At 46.6% G+C, this 13,965-nt stretch overlaps 1 protein-coding gene across 1 annotated transcript in view; it reads right to left on the reverse strand.

Annotated features, from left to right (window-relative positions):
• The window catches only part of tut4 (terminal uridylyl transferase 4), a 112,175-nt gene that overhangs the window by 53,577 nt on the left and 44,633 nt on the right, over nucleotides 1–13,965 (reverse strand). The window contains exons 14-17 of the mRNA XM_072438270.1: nucleotides 12,546–12,862; nucleotides 11,636–11,786; nucleotides 8,802–8,888; nucleotides 5,959–6,062 (exon numbers count right to left, since the gene is read on the reverse strand). Of these exons, the coding sequence (XP_072294371.1) occupies nucleotides 5,959–6,062; nucleotides 8,802–8,888; nucleotides 11,636–11,786; nucleotides 12,546–12,862 (659 nt within the window). The remainder of the gene's footprint in view (nucleotides 1–5,958; nucleotides 6,063–8,801; nucleotides 8,889–11,635; nucleotides 11,787–12,545; nucleotides 12,863–13,965) is intronic.

Genomic DNA, 13,965 nt, shown 5'->3' on the forward strand with positions numbered 1-13,965 from the left:
AGCGTGACAGGGTCTGTAGCTCCACAGGGTCTGTAGCTCCACAGGGCCTGTAGCTCCACAGGGCCTGTAGCGTGACAGGGTCTGTAGTGTGACAGGGCCTGTAGCGTGACAGGGTCTGTAGCTCCACAGGGTCTGTAGCGTGACAGGGTCTGTAGCGTGACAGGGTCTGTAGCGTGACAGGGTCTGTAGCTCCACAGGGCCTGTAGCGTGACAGGGCCTGTAGCGTGACAGGGTCTGTAGCTCTACAGGGCCTGTAGCGTGACAGGGCCTGTAGCGTGACAGGGCCTGTAGCGTGACAGGGCCTGTAGCGTGACAGGGCCTGTAGCGTGACAGGGTCTGTAGCTCCACAGGGTCTGTAGCGTGACAGGGCCTGTAGCGTGACAGGGTCTGTAGCGTGACAGGGTCTGTAGCTCCACAGGGCCTGTAGCGTGACAGGGCCTGTAGCGTGACAGGGCCTGTAGCGTGACAGGGCCTGTAGCGTGACAGGGCCTGTAGCGTGACAGGGCCTGTAGCGTGACAGGGTCTGTAGCTCCACAGGGCCTGTAGCGTGACAGGGCCTGTAGCGTGACAGGGCCTGTAGCGTGACAGGGTCTGTAGCGTGACAGGGTCTGTAGCGTGACAGGGTCTGTAGCGTGACAGGGTCTGTAGCGTGACAGGGTCTGTAGCGTGACAGGGTCTGTAGCTCCACAGGGCCTGTAGCGTGACAGGGCCTGTAGCGTGACAGGGTCTGTAGCGTGACAGGGCCTGTAGCGTGACAGGGTCTGTAGCGTGACAGGGCCTGTAGCTCCACAGGGCCTGTAGCGTGACAGGGTCTGTAGCTCCACAGGGCCTGTAGCGTGACAGGGCCTGTAGCGTGACAGGGTCTGTAGCGTGACAGGGTCTGTAGCGTGACAGGGCCTGTAGCGTGACAGGGTCTGTAGCGTGACAGGGTCTGTAGCTCCACAGGGCCTGTAGCGTGACAGGGCCTGTAGCGTGACAGGGCCTGTAGCTCCACAGGGCCTGTTCATCCATCTATATCTACCTGTGTTGTAAAACCGAAATTTCCCCATGTTTGGACAATAAAGGCTTATCTTATCTTATCTTATCTTATCTTATCTTATCTTATCTTATCTTATCTTATCTTATCTTATCTTATCTTATCTTATCTTATCTTATCTTATCTTATCTTATCTTATCTTATCTTATCTTATCTTATCTTATCTTATCTTATCTTATCTTATCTTATCTTATCTTATCTTATCTTATCTTATCTTATCTTATCTTATCTTATCATCTAAACTGGTCTTTTTTAAAAGAGCTTCTTTACAAAACAGAGGCACTGCACCAGAAGTGAGGCTTCTATTTACAGTGTCCAGAACACGAAGACCTCTTGAAATAGATGTGCTGGACTGTGGTCTGTGGAACTGACTAACCATTTTGGAGAGGGCTGAATATTAGACTTGCTTAAAAGAAGTAAAAAGTGCAGCATGATTAGGCTCTATGTCCAGAATAAAAGACGTAATCATAATATTAGACCAGACAAAAACAACTTTAACATATGACAGAAACTCCTCACATCCTCTGAAGGAAGCCTCTTTAGAAGTGACTGGATCATACCATCTGAAGCCTCTTTAGAAGTGACTGGATCATACCATCTGAAGCCTCTTTAGAAGTGACTGGATCATACCATCTGAAGCCTCTTTAGAAGTGACTGGATCATACCATCTGAAGCCTCTATGGAAGTGACTGGATCATACCATCTGAAGCCTCTATGGAAGTGACTGGATCATACCATCTGAAGCCTCTTTAGAAGTGACTGGATCATACCATCTGAAGCCTCTATGGAAGTGACTGGATCATACCATCTGAAGCCTCTATGGAAGTGACTGGATCATACCATCTGAAGCCTCTATGGAAGTGACTGGATCATACCATCTGAAGCCTCTATGGAAGTGACTGGATCATACCATCTGAAGCCTCTTTAGAAGTGACTGGATCATACCATCTGAAGCCTCTATGGAAGTGACTGGATCATACCATCTGAAGCCTCTATGGAAGTGACTGGATCATACCATCTGAAGCCTCTATGGAAGTGACTGGATCATACCATCTGAAGCCTCTATGGAAGTGACTGGATCATACCATCTGAAGCCTCTATGGAAGTGACTGGATCATACCATCTGAAGCCTCTTTAGAAGTGACTGGATCATACCATCTGAAGCCTCTATGGAAGTGACTGGATCATACCATCTGAAGCCTCTATGGAAGTGACTGGATCATACCATCTGAAGCCTCTATGGAAGTGACTGGATCATACCATCTGAAGCCTCTATGGAAGTGACTGGATCATACCATCTGAAGCCTCTTTAGAAGTGACTGGATCATACCATCTGAAGCCTCTATGGAAGTGACTGGATCATACCATCTGAAGCCTCTATGGAAGTGACTGGATCATACCATCTGAAGCCTCTATGGAAGTGACTGGATCATACCATCTGAAGCCTCTATGGAAGTGACTGGATCATACCATCTGAAGCCTCTTTAGAAGTGACTGGATCATACCATCTGAAGCCTCTATGGAAGTGACTGGATCATACCATCTGAAGCCTCTATGGAAGTGACTGGATCATACCATCTGAAGCCTCTATGGAAGTGACTGGATCATACCATCTGAAGCCTCTTTAGAAGTGACTGGATCATACCATCTGAAGCCTCTATGGAAGTGACTGGATCATACCATCTGAAGCCTCTATGGAAGTGACTGGATCATACCATCTGAAGCCTCTATGGAAGTGACTGGATCATACCATCTGAAGCCTCTATGGAAGTGACTGGATCATACCATCTGAAGCCTCTATGGAAGTGACTGGATCATACCATCTGAAGCCTCTTTAGAAGTGACTGGATCATACCATCTGAAGCCTCTATGGAAGTGACTGGATCATACCATCTGAAGCCTCTATGGAAGTGACTGGATCATACCATCTGAAGCCTCTATGGAAGTGACTGGATCATACCATCTGAAGCCTCTATGGAAGTGACTGGATCATACCATCTGAAGCCTCTTTAGAAGTGACTGGATCATACCATCTGAAGCCTCTATGGAAGTGACTGGATCATACCATCTGAAGCCTCTATGGAAGTGACTGGATCATACCATCTGAAGCCTCTATGGAAGTGACTGGATCATACCATCTGAAGCCTCTATGGAAGTGACTGGATCATACCATCTGAAGCCTCTTTAGAAGTGACTGGATCATACCATCTGAAGCCTCTATGGAAGTGACTGGATCATACCATCTGAAGCCTCTATGGAAGTGACTGGATCATACCATCTGAAGCCTCTATGGAAGTGACTGGATCATACCATCTGAAGCCTCTTTAGAAGTGACTGGATCATACCATCTGAAGCCTCTATGGAAGTGACTGGATCATACCATCTGAAGCCTCTATGGAAGTGACTGGATCATACCATCTGAAGCCTCTATGGAAGTGACTGGATCATACCATCTGAAGCCTCTATGGAAGTGACTGGATCATACCATCTGAAGCCTCTTTAGAAGTGACTGGATCATACCATCTGAAGCCTCTTTAGAAGTGACTGGATCATACCATCTGAAGCCTCTTTAGAAGTGACTGGATCATACCATCTGAAGCCTCTATGGAAGTGACTGGATCATACCATCTGAAGCCTCTATGGAAGTGACTGGATCATACCATCTGAAGCCTCTATGGAAGTGACTGGATCATACCATCTGAAGCCTCTTTAGAAGTGACTGGATCATACCATCTGAAGCCTCTTTAGAAGTGACTGGATCATACCATCTGAAGCCTCTTTAGAAGTGACTGGATCATACCATCTGAAGCCTCTATGGAAGTGACTGGATCATACCATCTGAAGCCTCTACGGAAGTGACTGGATCATACCATCTGAAGCCTCTATGGAAGTGACTGGATCATACCATCTGAAGCCTCTTTAGAAGTGACTGGATCATACCATCTGAAGCCTCTATGGAAGTGACTGGATCATACCATCTGAAGCCTCTACGGAAGTGACTGGATCATACCATCTGAAGCCTCTTTAGAAGTGACTGGATCATACCATCTGAAGCCTCTTTAGAAGTGACTGGATCATACCATCTGAAGCCTCTTTAGAAGTGACTGGATCATACCATCTGAAGCCTCTATGGAAGTGACTGGATCATACCATCTGAAGCCTCTATGGAAGTGACTGGATCATACCATCTGAAGCCTCTTTAGAAGTGACTGGATCATACCATCTGAAGCCTCTATGGAAGTGACTGGATCATACCATCTGAAGCCTCTATGGAAGTGACTGGATCATACCATCTGAAGCCTCTATGGAAGTGACTGGATCATACCATCTGAAGCCTCTTTAGAAGTGACTGGATCATACCATCTGAAGCCTCTTTAGAAGTGACTGGATCATACCATCTGAAGCCTCTTTAGAAGTGACTGGATCATACCATCTGAAGCCTCTATGGAAGTGACTGGATCATACCATCTGAAGCCTCTATGGAAGTGACTGGATCATACCATCTGAAGCCTCTTTAGAAGTGACTGGATCATACCATCTGAAGCCTCTATGGAAGTGACTGGATCATACCATCTGAAGCCTCTATGGAAGTGACTGGATCATACCATCTGAAGCCTCTTTAGAAGTGACTGGATCATACCATCTGAAGCCTCTATGGAAGTGACTGGATCATACCATCTGAAGCCTCTTTAGAAGTGACTGGATCATACCATCTGAAGCCTCTATGGAAGTGACTGGATCATACCATCTGAAGCCTCTTTAGAAGTGACTGGATCATACCATCTGAAGCCTCTATGGAAGTGACTGGATCATACCATCTGAAGCCTCTTTAGAAGTGACTGGATCATACCATCTGAAGCCTCTTTAGAAGTGACTGGATCATACCATCTGAAGCCTCTATGGAAGTGACTGGATCATACCATCTGAAGCCTCTACGGAAGTGACTGGATCATACCATCTGAAGCCTCTATGGAAGTGACTGGATCATACCATCTGAAGCCTCTTTAGAAGTGACTGGATCATACCATCTGAAGCCTCTATGGAAGTGACTGGATCATACCATCTGAAGCCTCTACGGAAGTGACTGGATCATACCATCTGAAGCCTCTTTAGAAGTGACTGGATCATACCATCTGAAGCCTCTTTAGAAGTGACTGGATCATACCATCTGAAGCCTCTTTAGAAGTGACTGGATCATACCATCTGAAGCCTCTATGGAAGTGACTGGATCATACCATCTGAAGCCTCTATGGAAGTGACTGGATCATACCATCTGAAGCCTCTTTAGAAGTGACTGGATCATACCATCTGAAGCCTCTATGGAAGTGACTGGATCATACCATCTGAAGCCTCTATGGAAGTGACTGGATCATACCATCTGAAGCCTCTATGGAAGTGACTGGATCATACCATCTGAAGCCTCTTTAGAAGTGACTGGATCATACCATCTGAAGCCTCTATGGAAGTGACTGGATCATACCATCTGAAGCCTCTATGGAAGTGACTGGATCATACCATCTGAAGCCTCTATGGAAGTGACTGGATCATACCATCTGAAGCCTCTATGGAAGTGACTGGATCATACCATCTGAAGCCTCTATGGAAGTGACTGGATCATACCATCTGAAGCCTCTTTAGAAGTGACTGGATCATACCATCTGAAGCCTCTATGGAAGTGACTGGATCATACCATCTGAAGCCTCTTTAGAAGTGACTGGATCATACCATCTGAAGCCTCTATGGAAGTGACTGGATCATACCATCTGAAGCCTCTATGGAAGTGACTGGATCATACCATCTGAAGCCTCTTTAGAAGTGACTGGATCATACCATCTGAAGCCTCTATGGAAGTGACTGGATCATAGCATCTGAGTGTCCCTCCAGAGTCATGCAGATGTCCAGGTCGCCGCGCCCGTGCTTACCTCGGCCGTACTGTGTCCCTCCAGAGTCATGCAGATGTCCAGGTCGCTGTCTCTGAAGCCGAAGCCGTTTTTGGATGAACCGAACAAACACAGTTGGGCTTTGTCTGAAAAACAGTTACATTTATCTGAATATGACATTAAACAATCAAACTCAGCCTAATAATATAACTTATTTTAATTATAGCCCTGCCTTTTCCTACATATATGTCACTATGAAGAATTGGGGCCTATCACTGTAATTAGCAGGATATTTTCATTTATGTGTGTATTCATTGAAAAAAAAAAGTGACATTTACAAATGTTTGACCCAAAGTCTGAACTTTTTTGAATGATCACAATAAAGTGGTACAAAGGTAAGAGCTCCCACGATAAGCATTTGCTCCAATTATCTAACCCTCATCGGGCTCATCTGGGACGGGGATGAGTCTGTCTTCAGGAGGTGGAGCGGCTGGTGTCCTGGTGCAGCGGGAACAACCTGGAATTCAACGCCCAGAAAACAGTGGAGATGATTGTGGACTTCAGGAAAGCCACGTGTTATTGCTGTTCTTGCTCCTCCTCACAGATGTTTTCTAGATCGGTCAGGTTTCGGGGGATGTCGCTGAGCAAGTTTCAGCTCCTCCAAAGGTGTTCTACTGAATTTAGGTCTGAGACTGGCTGGGCCACTCCAGAACCTAGATTTGCTTCTTACAGAGCCACTCCTTCGTTCTCCTGGCTGTGTGCTTCAGGTCATTGTCATGTTGGAAGACCCAGCCACGCCCCATCTTCAGCCACGCCCCATCTTCAACGCTCTGACTGATGGAAGGAGGTTGTTGCCCAAAATCTCACAATCCATGGCCACATTCATCTTAATACTGAGGTTTCCACCCCCAAAGCGTGAGGTTTCCACCCCCAAAGCGTGAGGTTCCCACCCCCAAAGAGTGGGCTGATCCCTCATCTTTCTTATCATCATTGAACCACACAAGGTGAGATCTTTCATTGAGCTCCAGTCTGAGGTGAGATCTTCATGAAGCTCCAGTCTGAGGTGAGATCTTTCATGAAGCTCCAGTCTGAGGTGAGATCTTTCATGGAGCTCCAGTCTGAGGTGAGATCTTCATGAAGCTCCAGTCTGAGGTGAGATCTTTCATGGAGCTCCAGTCTGAGGTGAGATCTTTCATGGAGCTCCAGTCTGAGTTGAGATCTTCATGAAGCTCCAGTCTGAGGTGAGAACTTCATGGAGGTCCAGTCTGAGGTGAGATCTTTCATGAAGCTCCAGTCTGAGGTGAGATCTTTCATGGAGCTCCAGTCTGAGGTGAGATCTTCATGAAGCTCCAGTCTGAGGTGAGATCTTTCATGGAGCTCCAGTCTGAGGTGAGATCTTTCATGGAGCTCCAGTCTGAGGTGAGAACTTCATGGAGGTCCAGTCTGAGGTGAGATCTTTCATGGAGCTCCAGTCTGAGGTGAGATCTTTCATGGAGCTCCAGTCTGAGGTGAGATCTTTCATGGAGCTCCAGTCTGAGGTGAGATCTTTCATGGAGCTCCAGTCTGAGGTGAGATCTTTCATGGAGCTCCAGTCTGAGGTGAGATCTTTCATGGAGCTCCAGTCTGAGGTGAGATCTTTCATGAAGCTCCAGTCTGAGGTGAGATCTTTCATGGAGCTCCAGTCTGAGGTGAGATCTTTCATGGAGCTCCAGTCTGAGGTGAGATCTTTCATGGAGCTCCAGTCTGAGGTGAGATCTTTCATGGAGCTCCAGTCTGAGGTGAGATCTTTCATGGAGCTCCAGTCTGAGGTGAGATCTTTCATGGAGCTCCAGTCTGAGGTGAGATCTTTCATGGAGCTCCAGTCTGAGGTGAGATCTTTCATGGAGCTCCAGTCTGAGGTGAGATCTTTCATGGAGCTCCAGTCTGAGGTGAGATCTTTCATGAAGCTCCAGTCTGAGGTGAGATCTTTCATGGAGCTCCAGTCTGAGGTGAGATCTTTCATGAAGCTCCAGTCTGAGGTGAGATCTTTCATGGAGCTCCAGTCTGAGGTGAGATCTTTCATGGAGCTCCAGTCTGAGGTGAGATCTTTCATGGAGCTCCAGTCTGAGGGAGACTGACGTCATCTTTAGCCTCTTCCATTTTCTAACAATCGCTCCAGCAGTTGACCCTTCTTCACAAGCTGCTCAATCGCCCTTTCCAGCCTTGTGGAGGTCTACAGTTCAGTCTCTGGGGTCTGGGGTCAGTCTCTGACCACACCCTCCGAACCCTGACTCCGCCTAGAAATTCTGTCCATAAAAATTATGAACAGAACCGGTGACAAAGCACAGCCCTGAGGAGTCCAACATGCACTGGGAACAGGTCTGACTTACTGCCGGCAATGAACACAGCTCCTGCTCCGGTCATACAGGGACCGGACAGCCCTGAGCAAAGGGCCCCGGACCCCGTACTCCCGGAGCACCCCCCAAAGGACACCCCGAGGGACACGGTTGAAAGCCTTCTCCAGATCCACAAAGCACATGTGGACTGGTTGGGCAAACTCCCATGAACCCTCGAGCACCTGATGGAGGGTATAGAGCTGGTCCAGTGTTCCACGACCGGGACGATTTTTTCTCGATTTTCTCTCAGTGGAAATACACTTATGATGAAAATTTCCAACCCCTCTTTCATTTTTTCAACCGTGTGAATGTGTCTCACTTCGAGCTGCGGTGCAAACAAAAATGAAGAAACATGAACGATACGATCAAGTTCTCGTGATGCGGCCGGAGATGAGGGGAAGGTGAAAACAGATATTTTTTCTGACCATTCAAGCCTCCAATGCAGAACACAGGATTATTCAAATATGAATCAACCAAGGGTCAGAAAAGACTAAAAACATGTTCTTTTACCGTTGAACTCTTTGCGGATGAACCTCTCGAGTGACAGAAGAATCTGTTCTCGTTTTTGTTGTTCCATTGGATTCAGAGACAATTGATCTGAAACAACAACAAAACTATGATTATTGAAGAACGCAACAGTCAGAGCAGACCAGAAGATAGAAGAGGTACTTTATCCACTTAGCGTTAATGAAATAAGAACAATAGATTCTAGGGTATTTTCATTGCACCAATTCATCATGGCTTCTTTTAATATTATTTTGTGGGGTTTTTTTGTAATACAAATACAGTTGTATGTAGAGGGTTGAAAAGGCATTTTCTGATTCTCATATTAGAAACAAACTAGGTGTTTCAGACGTTTCCCAGGATTAACAAGTTTAAGGGTATATTTTCCTTATAAAGGAGATGTTTGTGAGATGTCCAGGAGATGTTCAGGTGCTTCAGAACGAGGAATGTCACAATTTAGATTTTAGAGTCACGATTAAAGGCCCTTTTCACGAAACTGACCGGTAGGTTCTGGTTGCCTTGTTGGGGCTCCACTTCCTGCGCCTCCTGCCTGAGGAGAGTGGCTCAAATAGTCAGTGTCCAGGGTGAGAAAGGTCAGCTGTGATTGGACCTGCACGTCCCAGAGCTCTGGAGACGTGGAGTCGGCGCTCCCCCCGCAGGTGGAGTCGGCGCTCCCCCCGCAGGTGGAGTCGGCGCTCCCCCCGCAGGTGGAGTCGGCGCTCTCCCCGCAGGTGGAGTCGGCGCTCCCCCCGCAGGTGGAGTCGGCGCTCTCCCCGCAGGTGGAGTCGGCGCTCCCCCCGCAGGTGGAGTCGGCGCTCCCCCCGCAGGTGGAGTCGGCGCTCCCCCCGCAGGTGGAGTCGGCGCTCCCCCCGCAGGTGGAGTCAGGCAGGTTGAGCTGGGAGAGCTTGTCCTGGAGCAGAGCAGGAGGTGGTGTTGATGCAGAGCTGAAGTCCACAAACAGGATCCTGGCGTAGGGTCCCGTGGAGGCGATTGGGGGGGACCGGGGTTGGGTTGGCAGAGGTGGCCATAATGGGGGAGGGGGTGTCAAATCGAGAATAGAAGGAGCAAATTTGCTTGGCCAGTTTTCTGTCGTCTGCGGAAGGGGGGGCTCTGAGCCTGTAATTGGTGAGAAGCCGGAGCCCACTCCACAGAGGTGGGGCCACTCCACACAGAGGCGGGGTTGTTGTTGGAGAACTGCTGCTTCAGGCGTGTATTGTACGGAGATCTAGCTCTCGACACCTCCCAGCCAAATCCCTTGCATCTTTGTAGCGCCCTCCATCACCGGTCCTGTGCGCTGCCTCCTTCTGCTGCCTCAGTTTTGGTGTGAACCAGGGTTTGTCATTGTTGAAGGCGACTTTGGTGTGATAGTAAAATGCTGTCCTCACAGAATGTATGACGTCACAGTGTCCATGTACTCATCCAAACTATCTGACATTTTGCAGAAGCTTTTCGCTTGTTCCAGCTTGCTACAGCTGCTTTGTCATTTATTTTGACTTTTTAATCTTCAATAAATCTTCAATAATTTTACAGTTTTTAACAAAGCATGTATGTTGCACCGAATCACCAAAGCAATTTCCTATTTTCCTATTTTGCCTATTCACAGGCAATAGCCTGTGAATTGTGTTCACTGACAATGGCAATAAACCTTTTCTGATTCTATCTGACGAGCCAGTGACATGTCCGAGTGAAGACGGGGAAACAAACTCTAGCGACCGCTTTTGGGAATATCAAAAAGAAATGAATAGGCCACAAGCAAGGATACTCGCTATAGAATCTGAAATAGGGATTTTGGGCAGCTGATGATGGCTGCTTGGATCGGGCGTGTCTGTCTGGCTGCGGTTACATCATAAGGACCTGACATTTAGCACAGCAAGTTTCAGACTAGTTTCAGTGGAACAGGATGTTATCTTTTCACATATGAATCACATTTCTCAGATTGGGCGGCCAACTCGCTCTTTATTTTCCCATCTGTGTGATGCGACTACAGAAATAGCACGGGGGGGGGGGTTTATTATGACTATAAGTCCCGGCAGGAGGTGGTGGAGGTGATTTGGGAGCAGCTGGAGCTGAATCCTTTGGTGGAGGCTGTGGTTGTGGTGCTGCTGATGTTGAAACATTGGCTCCATCTCTGGCTGATGTTTCCAGAATTTATAGAAGTTCTCAATGTAGTGCCGTCCTCTAGGTGTAGTGCCGTCCTCTAGGTGTAGTGCAGTCCTGTCCTCTAGGTGTAGTGCAGTCCTGTCCTCTAGGTGTAGTGCAGTCCTGTCCTCTAGGTGTAGTGCAGTCCTGTCCTCTAGGTGTAGTGCAGTCCTGTCCTCTAGGTGTAGTGCAGTCCTGTCCTCTAGGTGTAGTGCAGTCCTCTAGGTGCACTCTCTTTGGACAGTGTCTCAACCCTCGTGTTCAGCTGAAGCTAAACTTGTTTCTCTTCCTGTCGATGTTTGAACAGTTCCACTGAATGTTGTGATTTACATTTCATCAGAACGTTGAATAACTTCAAGAAGTCTCTTTTCTAAACTTCAGTCTGTTCTCGCCGTACATCCTCTGCACCACGAGCACAATCAGCTGTTTTCCTCATTAATGTGTGGCCAAAACATTAGGAAGGAGTGACGTTATCTCAGAAACTCTGATGCTGGGAAAGTGTGTTGTTTTCATTCTTCCATGCATCACACCGCTGAAAGCCTCTGCACACTTCCGGACACTTCATGTTCTGTGTTTACAATCAGGTTCTGTGTATTTACAGTCAGGTATTGTGTTCTAATTTGTGTTTTGTGCATTTAGTCAGGTTCTGTGTTGTGATCATTGTTCTTGTGACACTGTTCTAAGATGAGAGATGTTCTTACGGTAGCAGAGGCGGCAGAGTCCGTCTAGGATATCTCTGAAGCGCTCATTCATTGGAGGCAGAGGCTTCAGTTCAATCTTTTTAAAATCCTCGGGACACTCGTCTTTAAGATGGCCGTCACGCTTGCAGATGCTGCACACCACCACCGGGGGCTGCGCAGAGCAACAGACAGTTGTTAGCCAACAAGAAAAAATATTACGTTTAGAGGTCAATGTGAGACAATTATGCACACAAACATTTTAAGTTTTAAATAAATAATAAATATTGTATGTGTAATAAATTATGTCATACATTTCAGCTAAATAAATAAGAGAATAAGAGAGAACTAAGAATCTAAAATTTCGGCCTTCTTGACACATTTGATTTAAAAAAAAAAAATACAGAGAGTACTTTGGATGTTTGTTGTTTTTGGAAAATTGGCAGGAGAAATTTGATTTTTTTTCTAATTTGTTTGAGTTAAAACTGAAAAAAATCCAACTTAGACGTGAACACATCAGAAGATCAGAGTCCAAGATTGTAAAGTTTGGTGTGTGTACGGCTGATCTTTATGTCTGTGGGAGCAAAAATCCATTTGGACAAAATGTGCCAGAGAACTCTACAAATGAAGTGGAATCAATGGAAGAATAAAACATCTACAAATACTGTTGTTGTTTCCAACTGAAATCGTATGAGAAAACAACCCAAACATTTTTTCCTTATTGTGTCTCAATAATGACTGATCCAAATCGACAGAGAGAAGCACTTTACTGAACAGCTGAAAGGAACTTGCTTGCACTGAAAGCTTAAAGGTGCGTGTTTAAATTGAACCGCTGAAAGCTGTGTGCTTAAAACAAACGGGTGAAATGTGTGTGCTTGAAGTGAACAGCTGAAAGGTGTTTGCTTAAAATGAACGACTGCAAGGTTTGACTCACCTTTCCTCCCGTGAAGATCATTTTGTCAAACTCATAAAACATCTCGTCGGCCTCGTCTTCACTCTCTTCCAGTCCGTTGGCTCGGTCTTGGTCCAGAGCCAGGTCTCTGAGTCCACGGTCGATGGAGGAGCTCTGGTTCGGGCGGTCCGCTGTCTTTGTTAGGTTTCGGCCCAGTTCCGTGATCTTGTTTTTTATTCTGGGGGACTTTTGTGGGACAGCAAAGTATTTGTACGCCACTCTGAAACGCTCCTGAATGTACTCGAAAACCATCTGACTGTTCAGGCTCCGAGCCACGTTTCTCTTCAGTGCAAATGGATCTGAAATGAGAGAAAGAATCGAGATCTGAGACAGGATCCTGCTCAGAACCTCAGCTGGACACTTGTCCTGATCTCTTGGTTCTATTTTGAGCGAGTGTAGTTTACTTTGTGGTTGTCGTGTATGGTGTTTGGTTTCTGTTTCGATTTTAGGATTTTAGGATTTTGTGCATTTACTGCAGGTGTAAAGTGCCTGGTGATTCCAATATATTTACATATCAAAAACAATTCCTGATTCCAATTTTTGATTCGATAGGATTGGTGGCTTTATTTATTCAAGGCCTGACACTAAAAGCTAGGGATTCCCCAGTGAGGACTCCCCTAGCCTGTCCCTATCGGAAGGAGAAGAGGACATGACTTTACAGGTGGCCCTTGCGTGAAATGCAGTGCGACATTGTGTCATTGAGAGCTGAGATGAGAGCAGGGAATAGCTGGGCCCGGCTCGACAGAATGGAAGCTGATATAGTGGAGGTGAGGGCGGGAGCAGGTATCCACTGAGGCGGAGCAGCATATCTCAGACATTATGGATGAGTTTCAGAAGCTGAAAGGCGAGGTAGTGAAACTGGGGATGGAGAACAAGACTATGAAAAGCAAGATCCTGGATTTGGATTTGGACTCGTGGGAGTCCCAGAGGGTGAAGAGGGGGACAACGCTGAAGGTTTTCTCGAGAGGACAATCCTGGATTTTGTATCTGGGAGTGGAGTTGCAGTCCCACCTATTACTACATAGAGAGGACATTGCCTTGACCAACAAAGACAAGAAGCTGATAAACCACAAGGCCTGAGAATTACACTCCATTCCAAATGATTATGCAAATGACATTTTCTCCAAAAACTTCCAAATAGTCAATAAAAATTATCATAATTTTCAAGTCATCAACCTTTAAAGTACAATTTAAATGTTATAGAACAAACCTCCCAATGAGAACAGTTGCACCGTTCCAAATGATTATGCACAACAGAGTTTCAAACCATGTTATTGTTGTAAAGAACTGAAAAGAACCCGTTGTGTGGACAAATGAAGCCTGCGTAAGTTCACCTGGAAGACCTAACCTAAATCTGCGTCGGCCTCCATGGAAGGACCCCTCTCCCCAGCGCCATCATCGC

The sequence above is a fragment of the Eucyclogobius newberryi genome, unplaced genomic scaffold (genome assembly GCF_026437365.1).
Source record: "Eucyclogobius newberryi isolate DKJ021-1_F unplaced genomic scaffold, fEucNew1.0.hap1 SCAF_9, whole genome shotgun sequence".
Classification (NCBI taxonomy): Eukaryota; Metazoa; Chordata; class Actinopteri; order Gobiiformes; family Gobiidae; genus Eucyclogobius; species Eucyclogobius newberryi.